This window comes from Acipenser ruthenus, chromosome 15 (assembly GCF_902713425.1).
Source record: "Acipenser ruthenus chromosome 15, fAciRut3.2 maternal haplotype, whole genome shotgun sequence".
Lineage (NCBI taxonomy): Eukaryota > Metazoa > Chordata > Actinopteri > Acipenseriformes > Acipenseridae > Acipenser > Acipenser ruthenus.
In genome coordinates, this window is record NC_081203.1 from 5,654,398 (window position 1) to 5,673,767 (window position 19,370).

A 19,370-nucleotide genomic window follows, 5' to 3' on the forward strand; every position below is an offset into this window, starting at 1 on the left:
AAGTTCTTTTATTGTAAAAAAAAAAAACAAAAAAAAAAACACACATTTATGGAATTATATTTTGTTAACTTTTACTACATACGTACATGAATTATAACTTAAATACCTATATACAGACTCCAAGGGAACAGTTCAAACGGTGCTGAGATTGCAGAGGAGAGCTTGCATTGCAGCAGCATTTAATGAAAAAAAAAAATCTAATTACGGCCAAAATGACTTCCCCTTTTAATACCTTTGTATTTACATGTCTCTCTAATGGATTTCTTTACACAACGCATTGATCCCACTCTGGCCAAATAATGTGATTGTTGTGGTTTTGCATGCTTTAAATGAAGCTTTCTCTTCACCCCAGTTCCTCAAGCTCTTCAGTATGTATTCAGCTTCTTGCAGTGGATCACACAAGTCAGAAATAAATTCCTTTCTTTAACAAGATCCTGTGGTGTTTCTGCTGCAATAAACAGGAGCAGAGCGATTTTCTCATGCTTTTAGGGCTTCAGATTATCTGTTGTCTCGGCAGGAACCTGTAAGCACAGAAATGAATATTTTACAGATTGTAAGGAGTCTGCACTCCCTTCCTGTGCTAGAAGATTTTCAGTCCAAGTATTACATGGACAATTGTTACAAGGCGTGATTTGAACATGCTGTCAATGCTGGTCACACATTTGACAGGGATATGCATGTTAATCTATACACTCAAATCATAAAATAAATCAGTAGCACTTCTAAAATTAGACAAACGTGTCATGTTTGTGTAATAATGGAACAAAGACTAAATGTGCTTTTAGTGCTGCTGGATATAGAGATAGATAGTGGTCTACAGGACTGATTTAAAACATCAGTAATATAGAAATACACTAAAGAGACTCAAATCTACAGTACGATGTTTGATTTTCATAGACTTGGTAAACAAAGTGCTCTTTTAATTAACTAAACCTGGTGTTACATGTACTGTCTCTTAGCTCAGTTCCACAGACCCCATGTATCGTTAAAGCTGGAAAAAACCTACATCTCAAATTCTGCATTTTCAAAACCCAATCCCTCTCACTGCTGGCTGCTGCTCTGGTCTCCTCTCTCCTTTGATCAGTGCTGCTGAGTGACAGACTCCACTTCCCCTGGCCTTTCCATTCCAGCCAAGTAAATGACCCCTCAAGCAGCACAGTGAGCTGCCAGCCTGCCCCAGAGAGCTGAGGTTTACACACTCGTCTCCGCTGCGGATCGGATCCCAACCTGAAGGCACCATTGCGAACCCCTGAGACATTAGGCTGCTTCGCTGAACACCCTCATACTGTTTGATTTGGTTGCCTCTCTCTTGATTTGATTGTTTGCCTAACCACCAGTTGCTGCCTTTGAGATTAATAGTGCAGGGTCTGAAAAAGGTTCATCTTCCTTTTCCTGTTCAGTTGCAAAGGAGACTATTGAGTGATACAAGCACTGGCTGACAAGATTGTGGGGGTAATTCTGCTGGGACGGGGTTGTTTTACCAGTTAGAAATACTGCTATTTAACAAAGAATGCTTTGAATGTACCACAGGTATCTCTTTCATAATACATTGAGCTAAATACATCTGTCGCTTCAAACTAAAAAAAAAAAAAATGAAAGAAAGTAAATTTGACCACAATATAATGGTAGATTCAAGTACAGTAATGTTTCCAATATAGTCCATGGCTGAGTAAGCTATGGTACAGTATATTATGGTACATTTGTGGGGTTCAGATCACTTTTTTGATGCTTGGTCTTCATCGGACATACAAAGGTGGTCAGATGAAGACCTTGGTGCTGTACTGTGGTTAATCATCTTTTGTATAGACTGGAGGGTCACTGGCTGGTAACCCTGTATATCTGTTAGCAGACTGTGCTGTTAGGATTGAGCTGGCTGGCGAGGGGACTCACAGGTCTCGAGGCGCTCCTCCAGGAAGCCGATCTGCTCACTTAGGGAGTCGATGCGGTCCAGCTGCTGGAAGGAGTAGGACAGAAGGCTTGTCTGCTCCGCTAGGCCCTCCTCTAGAAAGAGGGAGGTGAAACTGTGCAGGGGAGCGAGCGCCAACTGCAGCTTCTGAGGGAGGAAACAAAAACCAAAGAACAGAAGAATAGTCATGAATTTGGAAAGTAATTAGCATCACTTAAAAGATTAATCTAAATAAAAAATATATATATGAAAACAACCTACCACTGGGATAAGCCACAGCTAGATTTTGTTTTAGAGAATAAAAGGCGGCGGGATATTGGTTGATCAAATCAACCAAAAAGTACAGAAAAAAATTAATACTTTTTGGAAGGTTTGAGAACTGGGTTAAGTTAGGTTTCTTCTTAGTGTGAGGACATTTAACAGCTGCCTCCAATTTAAACTATTCAATAAATCTGAACTAGGGCATTCCTGAAAATCAGCACTCCAGCAACATCTTATTAAATCTGGCATATTGAGTCAAACGAGATCTCCTGCTAGAGGCGCTTTCTTTACACTTGTGATTACGATGGGGTTTGTATTACCTGCTCCAGCACCTCCACTCTGCTCCTCAGGTTCTGAACTTCTTCCTTCATTTGATCTGAATCCACAGGCTCTTCATCTAAAAAACACAATTCAGCACATCAAGAACATGAAGATTCCTTGTTGACTTGTGATATAAAGTGTGTTTTACTCTGCGGAAACACCTACTGTAGATGCTGTAATGCACATCATGTGAAACCTACACCTCAACCCCAAGGAATGGACCTGCACTAGGCTGGTGGTACAGTCCTTTTATGGCATACCGAACTCAAAAGAAAACAAGCCAAGGTATTTGCTGGGGGTAATCCCAATGAGAAACCCAATAGTTATATATACAACAGCTTCCTCAGTTGCTTTACATCCCCATGGTCACCCTTGATATATATTCCCTGGCATTTGCCCAAAAGCCACCAACCAACCATCCTTATGATCATTTCATTTGCTGTGTGTTTTGGCCAAGTTCAGGGATCCTTAAACCAGTAACATGAATCTGGCTGTCTTTGCAGACTGCCTTTTCCACCAGATGTTAGCTGTTATTGAGACATCAGCAAGGGTGGGTGACCCCACACAACTGAGGTCGGCAGTGTTGCATAGCTGCAGTGAACTGGAGCTCCAAGCCAAGTTTAGACCTTGAGCTTTGACAGGTAGGTTCCAGCACGGATTTGTCGCTTTGCACCACTAAAGAGCAAGGATAAAATAATTTGAATAACCAATTTCCAAGCCCTTATTATGTCGATTAGCCTTCTCCATCTAAAGTTGGCTTGCGATACACAAGTTGATAGGGTGTAATTCCCTTTTGCATGGCGGTAGAGGGTTTTGCTCTAACAGCACACACTGTGGTTTCACTAAACTATATTTCGCACGGTGCAGATGCCTCAAATGTTTTGACAGTTTCCATATTAAACTGAATCCATAGAGCGCTCTATTGAGAAAAGATCATTACAGCACGGATTGATAGACATTCAAAATGATACAGTTTCACCGCTACACCCCAAAAAAACAAAAGTGCCTGTAAAATAGTATACAGTTTTATTACCTTGTTGCATTTATGAAAACAAAACTCTTCACCTGCAGTGAAAGATTCATGGTGCTTCTCAATGGGAGTTATAATGCAGCTATACTCTACAGTTTCACTACACTCTTAGTTATCAGTGTAACTTCCCCAATTGCATTTTCACAGGGGTAGTTTAAAGGATACAGTTGCTAGCTTTGCATATATTCTTCAGTATAGCTCAGTAAAGATATTGAATGAATTGAACTCCACACTGCTCCATGGTCTTCCTCGCCGTGTGTGTCGGTCACAATGCATTATTACTCACGGTACGAGTTTGAAGGAGGCATAGCGCGTACCAAAAGTAATAATGGACCGTGCCACCGACATCCTCCTGGAATCTATTCACCTGCTCGTCTTCATGGTGCAGGTAAGAGCTGCTACAACAGGAATCAAAAACATTTTACAATCCCACAGACCGGCCATCTGTGAAAGAACCTGGAGCAGAAACATGAGTTTTCCAAGAGATGGACGTAAAGAAGTCTCCAGATTCAATGAAAGCACAGCACTGAGTTGTGTAAAATGTTATGGCTGTTTTATGAGCCAAGTTTCTATTTAGTATTCCTTAAGATCTGATGACCAAGTGTTGGGAGTGCAGGATGCCCCTGTGAACAGGACTGGAGGTTTCTCCTGGATTCATTTGAAAAGAATCATCTTTAGGTTCTCTGGGGTGGTAGCGTAAGCTGGGTCACCACACCAGAAACGAGGTCATCTGAACAGCTGCTATGACATTATGCTCAAATTGCAGCCCTGAGATTATATTTCCCAGTGAGACAATGTATTGATTTTACAATCAAGAGGGTTAATCTATCAGTTCCGGTTAGGATGGCCCCACTGTCTCTGTAAGACTGATATCATAGCCCAGTTTCCAGTGGACCAAAATGTCTAGAGGAAGGTGGTCTAGGCCAGTTGTATGCATTGTATGCACTTGAAGACAGTTTGTTGAATGGAGGGCAGCATGCTAGGATCAAAACCTACGATCCACCCTGCAACGGCATACCTGCATTGTTGAGTTTAACGGTGGTCTTGTTTGGGACTGGCTGTTCCACCTGCTCACAAGATCGCTTGTCGCTACTCAGCAGGTACCCCTCCCGACACCCACACTGGTAACTCCCAGCGATGTTCTGGCACTGCTGGGCACAGGCATGGGTCCCACTGCTACACTCGTCCACATCTGGAGGGCAAGGAGCAAGATCAATATGGGGCCTCCTTATTCTAAAAAGAACATTTTCTGACATCGAAAAACTAGCAAGAAACACCCTAGTTGGAGAAGGGAATTCACTTCTTGTTCAGAGTAGATATCTTAAATGACGATCTTAATAATTCAAAGAACAGATCAAACCATTACCTTTGCGGCAGTAACTCCCAGTCCAGCCTGGAGGGCAGGCACACCGATTGGGTTTCACACAGGTTCCTCCATTTGCACAGGGCTTTGCACAAACAGCTGTGGGAACAGGGAATGGATTAGCCCTTGCTAATGGTCGGGCCAGTCACCAGTCTGTACTCTTCTACAGTGTTTTAGTACCGTGTGTTTTGGGGTCTTTCTCTCCCTGGTATTGAAATTATCTTTCTTATTGTGGGGGAGGGCATATGAAGGGCTTGATATCCAGAATATTACAGATTAGGTTCTGATGGGCAATGAATTTCTGTACATAGTATGCAGTGCAGAATTATACCATGGGGAAGGTGGACAACAACTGTATTGTTAAATCTATAAATAAAATATGAAGCAATACAAAAAAGAAAATCAGATGTTCTGAGAAAGGTGTTAAATAAATCATGGAAATGGATTTAGAAAATGTCACATCTGCGTCTTTCCTTTCTTTTTCCATTTGTTTCATGTATGCAGCTGCTTTGTTCTAATGTATCTTCCAGGATCTGTTTTTGTTCATATCCATACGTTTTTATAGATTGTGACATTTCTTCATACCCAGCTCGGTTAAATGAAAGAATAGCAAAATAATCTTGGAAGATGTGCTGGCCAAGTTAAGACTAGCACTAAAAAGGCACCTTCAAAATAACTAGTTTGTTGTTTTTTTTTCTTCTATGAGAGATGGAAGCAAGATATACAGAATTGTTGCGCAAACAGGACTTGATTTTAGTACAACCGTTCAACATGCTTGCCAGTAGAATGTAAACCATGTGTAATGTGCAGATTGCAGTTGTGTGGACAGGAGTGTCTGGGGATGTCACTGTGGATACAGCCTTTCAATAGCGCGATGGGTCATGGATCAGCGTGACCTCTGAATAGCCCTGTACACTAGCACTGTGCATGCAGACATTCATTCCAGTAAGTGTTTCCATTTCAGCACTAATGCTTTCTCACCATACCCATCTGTCCTCTTAAACCGGAAGCAATGCACCAAAGACCACCTGTTTTGGAATCTCCAGGCTTCTGCTGCTAGAATGTAGATTTTTCTAATGGAATGATAGCGTTCCAATAGCCTTCCCCGATAAGCTATCCCATATGTTTTTTTTTTTTTCTTATTACCCTTTGCATGAACCAGTTTGGTCTGAATTCCCTATTTGCTCCCAATTTCGTAATTATCAAGATTATGTTACCAGAACTAAACGTGTGTTGTGTAGTAATGGAGAAAGTGATTTACCAACCCAAATGTTTAAATGTTCTGTCGGTATTTGTACGATGACTGCAACAAGCGTTCTATAAGACCTTGCTCAAACCTTTATGAAAAGGATTTAAAAATGAAATGACTATACTAGGTGTTCTCGATTTTACCAATGGCTCACACCACCGTAGCTGCTCTTGTGCTATCATCATCTCTTTCTACAAAACTGTTCAGTATCAATTGGTAAGGGTAGTATAAGCCTCTGGTACAGTACCTTGGTTACAGCTGTGTGAATTAACTCTCCTCCACCCAGGACAGCACTCTGGCATTAGTGGGGGCAGCTTCCTAATGATCTGTCGATAGGACACTCTGTAGGAAGTTCTGAAAGAGGTCAGATAAGCGATACCATTAGAAACCCTGCTTCCATTCAAGCCAGTCCCATGTGGTTACATTTCAGTGGCAATGTTACGAGGCACATATAATATTACTCGCAATGGGTATTACCACGTTAGCAAGGGCTAAAAAGTGAACTTTCAGTTTTAAGGTGCATACTGTACCCATACATAGCTTGTTATATATTCTATTATTAATTCCTCATGAATATTGACACATGTGCATAATTTTCACTAAATTTCAGATTCTCTCAAGAGCCAAAAACACAAGCTAGCCAAATGTATTGCGGGAATAAATACTGTACAGATGCTTGATATTTAAGATACAGTACAAGGCACTATGTCTGCTGATTAACACAAATAAATGAATGTTTTTGATACTAGATCGGCCATGTGGTGTGTTAGTCAAGCAGGACACAGTACGTAAATTAAACGTTTCGTCTCATTGGGATTTTTCCTGGCAAAATATTAAGCAGGTCATGCAGTTACAACCCTGTTAGCCATTGTGATGCAATGAATCCTCTTCAGAGCCGTGCCCCAGAGAGGACAGACAAACCCACTGATCACTCATCTCCACACAGCAGCAGCTCTCAGTGTAAACTGGTTACTGACTGGGGTTTGCATTCTGCAGAAGTGCAGGAGACTGAGGGAACTGCATTTGGAAAAGTTGCATTGTATTACTGGGCTGTCAAAGTTCAGTTTCATCATTAATCCTAACTATGTGTAAAGTAATGCAGTGTTCTCCCTAGACACCCTGTTGGGGAAGCAGAGCACTCCACTTGATGTTTTCCTGCAGACCTATCCCTGGGTAGCTAACACAACGCTGGCTGCACATTTATAAGAACTCAAATTGAATGATCAGACAGCTGGAAACTGCTCTAATGCAGACCTCTTTGAACTGTAAATCCCCTGAATCTGCCGATACGGTAAGCAGAATTTTAGATCATTAAAATATAATTCAATATGCTGGCAAATCAAATATAGACATAATTATTATTTAAACCTTTAGCTGGTGAAGGCTGATGGCGCCCTACTGCCCTACTTTTTAATGATTACTCACTAAACTTATATATTTGTATACAGTTCTCTAGTGGGCTGATGTGTCTAATGGAGATGAAAAGTTCAGGAACCACCCATTTAAATGAACCTGCTTCGAAAAATGATAATAAGACCCTTATGGCAACATATTGCTGACAGGGGAAGGGGGGCCTGAGGAGGAATAGAAAGGATTGGTCCACAGGGGAGTTGTTTTTAATTAAAACGCTTACCTGTAGGTACTGCAGAGTCTGTGGCCTTCGCAAAGGGTGAGGTAGGGCTTGTACACTGGCTGGACAAAGGACTCTGTGTGTGAGAGCGAGGTGCTGCGCTCTGCCCCTCTGTAACACACCCTCCGCCTGGGGCAAAATGACAACAGATTAACAACAATCGAGGGCATGCTGCTTTTACACAACATTATTAACACGTGTGCAGGGCTGGCTTATACCGCAGACTGCAGTGAAGTGGAAAATTGCAGAAAACTTAATGGGGAGAGATCTAAAAAATGCATTTCTCTCAATTAAGTTCGACACGTTTACTTTGGCTTAAACAGTTGTACTTATTTAAACCATATTGCCCATAAACCCCCCCCACTCCCATCCGGTCTGGGATGGAAAATAAGACTTTCCAAATACACACCAGATGATTTTGAGTCTAGGAACCTGGGGTTCTTAACGTGCCCAATAATCCACTGAAAATGGAACCATGTCAGTTTACAGCAGATTCAGAATGTGTCTTCATGGGGACAGACCTGTATCTGAACTAGCTTCTCAGTGCTTTTAAAGGGACAGCAACCTCCTATTATAGAGCTGCGGAGTGGAGCTAGATAGCAGGTTAACTGTATTGCAACTGTAATCCAGTGCATAGATTGCATTGCAGTGACAATGAAGTTATATTGTAAGTACAGACGTGCTCAAATTTGTTGGTACCCTTACAGCTCATTGAAATAATGCTTCATTCCTCCTGAAAAGTGATGAAATTAAAAGCTATTTTATCATATATACTTGCATGCCTTTGGTATGTCATAGAATAAAGCAAAGAAGCTGTGAAAAGAGATGAATTATTGCTTATTCTACAAAGATATTCTAAAATGGCCTGGACACATTTGTTGGTACCCCTTAGAAAACATAATAAATAATTGGATTATAGAGATATTTCAAACTAATTAGTTTCTTTAATTAGTATCACACATGTCTCCAATCTTGTAATCAGTCATTCAGCCTATTTAAATGGAGAAAAGTAGTCACTGTGCTGTTTGGTATCATTGTGTGCACCACACTGAACATGGACCAGAGAAAGCAAAGGAGAGAGTTGTCTGAGGAGATCAGAAAGAAAATAATAGACAAGCATGGTAAAGGTAAAGGCTACAAGACCATCTCCAAGCAGCTTGATGTTCCTGTGACAACAGTTGCAAATATTGTTAAGAAGTTTAAGGTCCATGGAACTGTAGCCAACCTCCCTGGGTGTGGCCGCAAGAGGAAAATCGACCCCAGATTGAACAGAAGGATAGTGCGAATGGTAGAAAAAGAACCAAGGATAACTGCCAAAGAGATACAAGCTGAACTCCAAGGTGAAGGTACGTCAGTTTCTGATCGCACCATCCGTCGCTTTTTGAGCGAAAGTGGGCTCCATGGAAGAAGACCCAGGAGGACTCCACTTTTGAAAGAAAAACATAAAAAAGCCAGACTGGAATTTGCTAAAATGCATATTGACAAGCCACAATCCTTCTGGGAGAATGTCCTTTGGACAGATGAGTCACAACTGGAGCTTTTTGGCAAGTCACATCAGCTCTATGTTCACAGACGAAAAAATGAAGCTTTCAAAGAAAAGAACACCATACCTACAGTGAAACATGGAGGAGGCTCGGTTATGTTTTGGGGCTGCTTTGCTGCGCCTGGCACAGGGTGCCTTGAATCTGTGCAGGGCACAATGAAATCTCAAGACTATCAAGGCAATCTGGAGCGAAACGTGCTGCCCAGCGTCAGAAAGCTCTGTCTCAGTCGCAGGTCATGGGTCCTCCAACAGGATAATGACCCAAAACACACAGCTAAAAGCACCCAAGAATGGATAAGAACAAAACACTGGACTATTCTGAAGTGGCCTTCTATGAGTCCTGATCTGAATCCTATCGAACATCTATGGAAAGAGCTGAAACTTGCAGTCTGGAGAAGGCACCCATCAAACCTGAGACAGCTGGAGCAGTTTGCTCAGGAAGAGTGGGCCAAACTACCTGTTAACAGGTGCAGAAGTCTCATTGAGAGCTACAGAAAACGTTTGATTGCAGTGATTGCCTCTAAAGGTTGTGCAACAAAATATTAGGTTAGCGGTCCCATCATTTTTGTCCATGCCATTTTCATTTGTTTTATTATTTACAATATTATGTTGAATAAAAAATCAAAAGCAAAGTCTGATTTCTATTAAATATGGAATAAACAATGGTGGATGCCAATTACTTTTGTCAGTTTCAAGTTATTTCAGAGAAAATTGTGCATTCTTCGTTTTTTGTGGAGGGGTACCAACAAATTTGAGCACGTCTGTATTGGATCTTAAATCATTATTGAATATCGCCTGACCTATAGAACATGCTCACTGCTTGTTGCCTCCTGCCTGCTGTACTTTGTTGCAAATTCATTTAAACACAATCGTGGTTATTCTTCTGCTTTTGTCTTCATGCCCTGTGTAATTAATCAGCTAGGGGATTGATATGGTTGGCTTTAAGGGAGATTTTCAAGGTTTTTTTACTCCATACTGTAAATCATTTGTTCAAAACAGAGAAAAACATCTGTTACAAAAGTAGAAAGGAGGTATTTAATGCAAGGTATTTTAAAATACAATCAAGATGTTTATTTTGAAGTAATTTACATTTTGGAGTAAAATAAATAAATTGCCCCTTTTGTACTGCAGTAGCACCCTTCCACCCAAAGAGGCGCACTTGCTCAAATGGCAGAGCATGGCCCACAAGAGGCTTTGGGTTTTAGCCACTGTTATGCAGCTACTTCCAATTCATATCCACCTGTTCTAAAAATTAGAAATGGATAAAACACATTACCCAGGATGCATAAGGTAATTGGTACACAGGGCCGGGAGTATGAGGAAGGAGGTGAAAATTAGCAGAGCTTGGTGCATCTCTGGCTGCCTGGCTTGCCTCCTCGTCTGCCTCCGCTGCCTCCGTCTGTCTGTCTGCTCCAGGTGGACAGAATCCCGTCACTACCTGTTTGCCGATACGCTTCGAGTGTGACTATCTGCTATGGATCTTCTATAGGAAACGCCAGCCACCTAGAACGACAAAGTGAGAGAGATACACAATCCATCAATCCCTGACACCAAGCAGTTCAAATAAACCTGCTACTGAATATATCTGCATCCCTCACACCTGTTGAATTACAGGCAAAATACAATGTCCCTTCACTGAGGCGTAGGTGAAACCCATCTTCAAACAGTGCTGTATTAAGTGAATATTTATTTAAGGATGTAGCTGCTATGTTCCTCGGTGTAGTGTTTGATTAAATGTGTTTATTCAGTGCAGGCACTAGAGAACTGCATGCTCACTTTTTAAAAAGCTTTGTCCTCATGACTGATTGGGGAATTTGATCACCATGGTCTACACCTTTTGTTATTCACCAAGACATGCTGTGGGCGTTGGACTGTGTCTAATTCAAAGGACAGCATACCAACACACCTGACATGGAGTTCTGAAACGTACTTCCTAGTTAACCAGTAACTCATGAATAAAACCTTTCCTTGGGCAGGTTATTCTTAGCATAGATTTAAAAAAAAATGACTTTTTTTCTAAAGCAAGTGTGCTTCAAAGAGCATCAAACACTTACTGGTGGTAAACAATTACAATTTACACCATTAGTGATTGCGCATTTCTGACTGACCTAGCTCTGGTGTATTGGAGTGCTGTTACGATTAAATAAATATTAATTAGGTAAGGAAATGTATGAATTTATGGGGATTATACAAAAACGTATCAACGCCTGGTTGAAGACTGGATTGTAAGGCTGCAGATGGAACCAGCAGTGGCCCCAGTTTGAGATGGAGTTTTACAGACTGTTTTCAGGGTGCAGATGGAAAATGTGCCATGTTTGCATGAGCCAACTCTAGCAAGGGAAGGTTATTAATACACTCTGTGAACAGATTTTCATGCTGCAGGCTCAGAGGGAAAACAGACGTTACCCACAAAGCAAGACTCAGACGCCAACATAAAACAAGCTGTGCAGCAATAACAGCCCGTCATTAAGAAGTCATTTATAACAGTAAGTCAGCACTAAGCAGCCGGGCAGGGAGAAAGTGTTGCTTTCAGAGGAGTTAATGTGGAGTTTATTTAAAATTCAGAAGGCAGTCCCTGAAGATTATCTAGCAGTTACACTTGACCCCTGACATTCAACTCTAAGAAGCAATGAAAAAATTGCTGCAAGGGTGTCCACTGATCTTGTGAAAAAACAAAAGATCTGTGGGCATGTTACTTTTAACAGCCCAGAATAAACTTTACATTGCTTTTGCTTTGCTTGACTTTAAATACCCTTGACTATGCTGTGATTGACGTTATGCCCCAACCAGCTCCTTCATGCAACAAGCTGGAGAAAACATATATCACAATTAGTGTGCTTCTGTTCCATGTTTCAATCACCCCTGAATTGGCTGGAGGATAGTCGCTTTTGTGACGCTGTCTGTTCTGTTTCCGCTGGGAAAAGGTCAATGTCTCATAGACAGCTTCATAAAGAAAGGGGCTGTGTGGTACAAACAGGTCTGTTTCTAATCAGACAGCAGGTGACACTGAGTAGAAGCCGACACACACACACACACACACACACACACACACACACACACACACAACTGGTTCATCTCAGCCTTAAGCCACAGCACTAGGTCAGGACCGAACTACAAAGACTTACACAGACTATCTGTCAGTAAAGCTAGGGGTTGCAGCAAACCCCTTGAATGAACGGACGCGTGTCTTCCTTACAATTATTTACAGACACTACTGTAAATTAGCTCCCTAACACACTAACCTGATTCAAATATATTTTAGTAGGCACAGCTTACCATTTTACCTCTATAGACGATTAATGTAATGCTATCAACAGTGTATCGTTGCTACCTACTGCAGCATAGCAAAGAGACTACGGTCTGGCCAACTGAAGTACAAACCGGGGAGGGTGCGATTCAAGACTGAGAAAGCAGAGGGCGCTCTGCAGAAATGCCATCACCAGGAGCTATACATCAATACCCTGGTCTGATTTCAATATGCAGGGAAGAGTCATTTCAGTTTAGTCAGAATGTCACTACAATGCATGTTCTATTCTGATCACTGGCCGCCTGTTTCCATGGATTCCACAATAGCTACAAATTGAAAGATTGCCTTTGAATGGTGTTTTGAAAGGCCAATATAGAGAGGTGGTTTCTTTTAAAAGTACCAGCTCTAAAGGCAGATTAGCCCATGATGAAAATCTTTTCTTTCACAAGCGGTAGGATTACAAACTTTGCACTAGAATGCTTTGTTTTTTGCTTCAAGCTTAACAATCCTGTTACAAAAACATAAATAAATAAAAAGAAAATTCATTGGTGCTCCTGACAAAAGCCCAGCTGGGAGCTTCTAAAGGAGAGGGCTAACTAAGAGCAAGAGAGAGATCCGGGCTGATGAGCAATTATACGAAACAAAGCCTGGGGGAAGCTACAGGGAGCGACTGCAGCAGTAAGCTTTGAATTGTGCCTAGGATCTGTTACTAATCACAAGTGACACTCAAGTCAGCATGTGTTACATGGGGATCGTCCACTTGCATAGGCACTGGAAGGGAAGTGGCTTACACCCTTGTTCGCTGGCAGGGGGCAGACAAAAGTTACTTCATTTGTGACAAGAGCGAGTAATTGGCTGTACCCTTCCGAGGTTTGTAAAAAGCAAAAACCAAGGAGGGCTTTGTGGGAGAAATTCCCCCTTGCTTTCTGCAGACAATACAGGTTTATGGCACACACAGCTGCGGATTACTTCAGAAAGTCTATTTGAAAAAGACAAACAGGTACTTGCTGGAAAAGCTGGGTTTTGACTGCCAAAACGTAAATACAGCAGACTTTCGCTAATCCGAACACTGGTAGTTCTAACCTATTCTGAATCATGCCATTGTAATGAAATGAATGCCGATAGCAGCTGTAAAAAAATATATATATATATATATATACTGCAAACATTGACCTGCAAGGAACTTTTAAAAATAAATACCTACAAGCGTAATCAAGTTACAAAAACATTTCAGCTGTCTGTAAATGAGATCATGTACATGAAAAAGCTTACTGTGATCGCAGCATGAAGTGCAATTGAAAACCAGGGGACTCTCCCCTCACAAAGACTGATGGCAATACCTGACGTGTATTTCTTCTGCTACAGTATCTTATCAAAAGGGATGCATTAGAATGCTTTCTAAGGCACTTTGCTGAAGTATCCCTTACAGCACATGTTCAATTGATCTAAACGTTGGAGGGTTTAAATACGGTCGCTGTCTAGGATAATAAAGTCAGGCTCTATGGAAATCAAATATCAAAGGAGTTCATTTGCATCTTTAAAAGGCATACGAAACCTCAAGGAGGACCCATGTGAAGTATTTAAAACAAAGCCCAGATATCTCTGAGGTGAGATTTAGTTTGGAAACTAAAATGCTTCCCTGTCATTCTCAGCTCTCCACCTCCATTCAGAAATATAAAACGCTCAGTCCTAAAGGTACTACTATGAAAAGCTAGTTAGACTCTTTATTAATATGTGCAGTACCTTACCGCAAACACTAAAACCCAGCATACTATCTTTGAGGAGAAAAAAGGAGGAATTATTCTTCAGATAACTGCAAAAAGCCACGCTGTTTAATGTACTCCTATAAGCTACTGTCGGTAAACGTTGCTAAACAGCTTTAAACAGGTACTGCATATGTTTTCTACTATATGCATTTAACAAGATTTCCCAAGCTAATATTAGGTCATTACTGAAGTAGAGATTCCAGCGTGATTCTGTCCCGTCCCCCCCGTCCCGTCCCCCCCCCCCCCCCCCCCCCCAAATACCTCATCCAACAGCAAAATGTATTTCATTTGATTGCTTTTCTTCTGATGAAAAACAACAAGAAATACTTCAAACCTCAATGGGAACATACTTTGATATAATACGTATTCTTGGTGCAAATTCAATACACTCGTATTTATTTGTCCAGGAGCCAGCTCATTCATTTTCTTGGATAAAACGTCTTTATTCAGGGCTGCCATATCTGATTAGTCAGCATCCTATTAACAGCCCTGGACTCATACCCTGAAGATGGATTATGGTACGGATTTTGCTCATTTTAATTGTCCTATTCTATATGCTTTGAGAACACAGTTAACAACCCATATTATTGAGACAGTATTTTCTTACTCGTTGACAACCGAGTATAAATATGTGGTTATCCATTATAAAAATGCACAGCAGCAATTTGGACAATTTGAAACCTTCCAGTAATACAGATTATTACCATTAATATGTATGTAGTACAGTACCACTGTTTTATACAGTATTACAGGGATTTAAATAAAATGAAACAGGCACAGATACAAATATAACATATGGATAGCCTTTCTTCGATGTCACTGAGTGTTAAACAGTTAAAATAAAAAGTATGCAATATTTTGTTGTGTATGAATGTGAGGCAGGTGTATGTTAAAATCCGAACAGTATGAAAATTAAAACGGTGTTTACCACTTTTACCAATGACACTGTTCACCTGCTTCTCTGCTGAACCTGGAGAACTGTAGACGACGTTCCCTATCCAACCAACAGAGGGCAATAGTACATTGGACAAATTCTGGCTCTCAGAAATTTAGTACTGCTTGCACGCAAACCAGACCATTGCATTTTTTCATTACTTTGAACAGCACATGTTTTATCTGTAGGATCGTGTAAAGGAACTAGTAAAGTTAATATAGGTGAGTACGTCTTCTTGAATCATTCTTACTTTTACTCATTCTTACTATGTTACCGTAGTTCATTATGTACAGTAACTACCAATTCTGGAAAAAAAAAACTGCAGCTATGAAATATGTTTTGTGTTTTCTACATTTTTACAGAACGCATGCAAACACCAAACACATGTTAAGTTTATTTCTGGTATGTGTTTCAATAGAAATTCTTATTAGACATTAAATAAAACATGCATGCGTCAACCATTCAGCCACTTACTTTTGACACGGCAACACTGGATGTACCTATTTAATTAATATCACCAATTTCCAAAAATAGAAATCCCACGAACGTAAAGAGAAAAAAAAAAGCTCAGTTGTCGTCTGAATGAATAGTTTTCTCCCCACAATCCCAGCTCAGTATTTAACATCCCCACTTAGTCCAATGGTTAGCAGCCAGTTTGATCTCTTTCAGCTTTTTCAGAAACTGACAGAATATCGGAGGGGACACCCCTTCTGCCCGCGCCAGCTGGAGCACCCGTGACCATAGCAACGCTTCAGGGAAACACCCCCTGTGCTGTATGACACCGCAGTACCGGGATTCCACTTTGTGACAAGCTAACTATCTCACCTGATCACTGTCAGTCACTGTAACGGGTGAAAAAAATAATATGACAGCTCGTAAACGTCACATACAGGACGACCAACCAGAATTGTAATAACTATGTCAAATACCTTTTTGAAAAAAGTAATCAAACTTATGCTGTAGGGCCAGAAAGTGATACATCGTCAGAATGTGGTACGAGTACCAAAACTTGACCCATGTAACTTCAAAAAAATGGTACGCTGTCTATGCTGTGGCTGACTACTGCACAAATTAATACGAACTGTAGTTCACCCACACCACACCTGGCATTACAATATACAATAACAAACAAACAAACAAACAAACACAACATTAATTCTTGTACGACTAGCATATAATGAAAAAAAAAACTAAATTTGCGTAGATAGGATTTGCAACAAATCCTCCGCGATTTGATGTAAAATGATATTTTGGAAACAACTCAGCTGTCAGCTCGGTAGCATTTGGATGAGGTCGTTTCTTCTATATAAAATCAACCCCCACCTCATGTATTGTATATATTATTGTAGGTCTATATATTGCACACAACCATGAACGATAACGTCTATTTAATCACCGGTGGTTTACTAGCACGAGGGCGACAAGCTGTGTACGTCTGACACATGACATGTAGTGCGAGCATGCTGCACAAAATGTACTGTAATGAAGATTATATTTCATGTGCATCACAATTAGTGTGAGCAGTGTAGCGTGGAAAAACAGAAGACCCCACGATAAAGACAAGTGACGTTTCTGTGCAAACTGGCACGCTTATGGTAAATACTGCACCCCACTAGTTATCTGTTGCGGTTTTGTGAAGCGTTTATTTTAAGGTTGCTATTCATGTAAATCGAGTAAACTACTAAAAAGCGCACTGCAGCTTCCTTAGCACAAGAAACACACCCACATGAAGTTTGATGAAGAATGGACAGCAATTATCACTAGCTCTTCGTAAGCGCACAATGTTCAAATATCTGTAACTGTAGGACAAACTGGAACCAACCATGCGTTTCACGTTATGTTACACTAGGGGGCGCCCGCATAATTACGTACCCTACATATCGAAAAAGCAGAGCAGGTTTATATTCCATTAAAATAAAGCATTCCCTTGTGCAGTTTCTTGACTTGAATTACACAATTCCTAAAGCAATAAAAGTCAGGCATGTTTTACAGTTTATATGCACTGAATTTAAAGGGTTAATTAACATAGCCATCGATTTCCATTGGTCTTAAGTCAAAGAATTCTATTACATTTCTATAATATCAGGTCATCTTGAACCCTACGGGTAAGGCAACACCTGCAGTTCCAAACATCTAATTAATTACCTCCCCCCCCCCCCCCCCCAACTTCTAGAATTGTCAACCTTTTCAATACATTGTTAGCCAGTTAAATAAATTAGCATACAAGAACCTTAAATATCCAAAATCCCATGCTCTTGGCTTGGCTCATCAGTAATCCATTAAATTACTGGAACTCTTTCACTAACAGTGTTTCGCCCCTTTCCTCCCTTCATCGGCAAGCTCAATCCTGGATACAGGAAGCCTATCAGGGCGTGATCTTAACGGGCTCTGCTCATTTCATTCTTATCACATTTGCGGGGATGTTGACATAAAGGGAAGGAAAAACACCACGCTGTTTTGATGGACATTTTTGTAAAACAAATGGGAAATGTATCCTAGCCCCCTGAGCCTTGACATAAACTTCTAAAATCACTGCCTCACAGGCACAGACCCTCTGTTGATCTTTCCTAATCAGCTGTCTGCAAAGCTGCTGTCTCCCCTTTTTCTTTTAAGCTTGTCTTGTATCGCTTTTAATATATACCAGTACCACTGTCTGCAGATTACTGGCTGCTATAGCTTCTGAATCTTAAAACATTAGTGCATTTATAACTGAAACACAGTGCTTGTGTGACAAAAATATTGACATATCACGTCAACATATTAATGTATTTTTAAAAGTTACCTTAAAGTTCCAGCCAGAGATGCGCGAGGCTCCGCCTCTTCACTGCAGCCATGGAAACCAGCAGGGTATTTTTCTCCAGTCGCTTTGAAAATGTGTCCCATGGTTATTTGTTTTAAAATCTCTTCCCCACTTAATTTATTTTACTCAGTACGACCCCGGCTCCCTCACCGATACTCGCTTAGGACTAGGCTGAAGCAAAATGAAGTGTTCTTTACGTTTTGGCGATGCTTTTTATGCTCGCCTTCCTGTGGAAATCAGGATTTGGACGGACAATCCCAAACCGGAATTCCTGTGTGTGTTTCGAACTGATAAAAACGTTTTTATAGAACAAACACCCTTCATCCTGCACAAACTGCTTAATGAATCAAAATTTTCAAGATGCCTTATCCCGCATTTTTCAGAGTTTATTTGTGAAGCTGACTGTGCTACAGCAAGTAGTAATCTCCAGTAATAATTGCTAACTGGTTTCTGCTGGTGGAAAATGACAACTGGGAAATTGACGAAAGCAGTACAATTTGGACGAAAAACGTATTCTAATGATTTATAAAATAATACTTTTTATATCTCTACGTAGGACTTTTTAAATCTTTTATGCAGGACCTTTTTATCTAATACGTAGGACTATTATTATTATTATTATTATTATTATTATTATTATTATTATTATTATTATTATTATTATTATTATTATTATCAATTTAGTATCAATGTAATAATGGATGAGCAACAGGCGCTTTTTATTGTTATGGAACTGCCTGTATAAATATAAAAATACAATTATGTTTTAATACAAGAAAAATACAGCATTTATTTTATTTTGATACCAACATGGGCATGGCAGGTCAAACACTCAAGATTTTAAGACCACACCTGTGTAAACGAAATAGTAGATGTTGTGTTCCTGATGTCCGTTTGTGTACATCCAAAAAAAACCTTCTATAATTATTTTCATTTTTGTACACTTCAGTTATACCTCCTTTCAATATATATATATATATATATATATATATATATATATATATATATATATTTATATATATATACAGTTCAGTGATACAAAACATGTTGTGTTTATTTATGTTACGTTCTTGAGTTTCCTTAAAATGTAAAACAAAAAGTATTTAAAGAAATAATTGGAGAGTAAGCTTTATACTGGTCCCCATTCAAATAAATAAAAGATGATACAGTTGTGTTCTATCCAGCATGCCATTGCCAATGCTCGTCAATATTTAAGACATGAAAGAAAACACATTGATGCTTTTAGGATGCTGGATTAAAATGAGCATTAAAACACAGCTGTTTAAATATATTAATCTCAAGTAAAATAACCTATGTGTA

General features: G+C 40.1%; 1 protein-coding gene across 2 annotated transcripts; it reads right to left on the reverse strand.

The window, feature by feature from the left end:
• Positions 1-40: 40 nt before the first annotated feature.
• Positions 41-18,242, reverse strand: LOC117422270 (epidermal growth factor-like protein 7). Of its 2 annotated transcripts, none has more exons than XM_058987000.1 (9): positions 18,033-18,242; positions 10,580-10,806; positions 7,764-7,889; positions 6,378-6,484; positions 4,885-4,980; positions 4,537-4,710; positions 2,488-2,564; positions 1,891-2,053; positions 41-521 (listed from the first exon to the last, which is right to left on the reverse strand). In XM_058987000.1, the coding sequence occupies exons 2-9, from the start codon at positions 10,654-10,656 to the stop codon at positions 499-501; spliced, it is 843 nt and encodes a 280-aa protein (XP_058842983.1). In that variant the 5' UTR covers positions 10,657-10,806; positions 18,033-18,242; the 3' UTR covers positions 41-498. The 2 variants fall into 2 exon arrangements, with proteins under 2 accessions (XP_058842983.1, XP_058842984.1); XM_058987001.1 differs by lacking the exon at positions 18,033-18,242 and adding an exon at positions 15,725-15,933.
• Positions 18,243-19,370: the final 1,128 nt, after the last annotated feature.

What these genes read in the sequence shown, in the direction of transcription:
- LOC117422270 (XM_058987000.1), bottom strand. Translation starts at nt 10,656, where the DNA reads ATGCACCAAGCTCTGCTAATTTTCACCTCCTTCCTCATACTCCCGGCC. An exon ending in TTCACACAGCTGTAACCAAG is followed by an intron (nt 4,981 to 6,377) that starts GTACTGTACCAG and finishes CTGTTCCCACAG; the next exon opens with CTGTTTGTGCAAAGCCCTGT. An exon ending in GAGTGGAGGTGCTGGAGCAG is followed by an intron (nt 2,054 to 2,487) that starts GTAATACAAACC and finishes TTCCTCCCTCAG; the next exon opens with AAGCTGCAGTTGGCGCTCGC.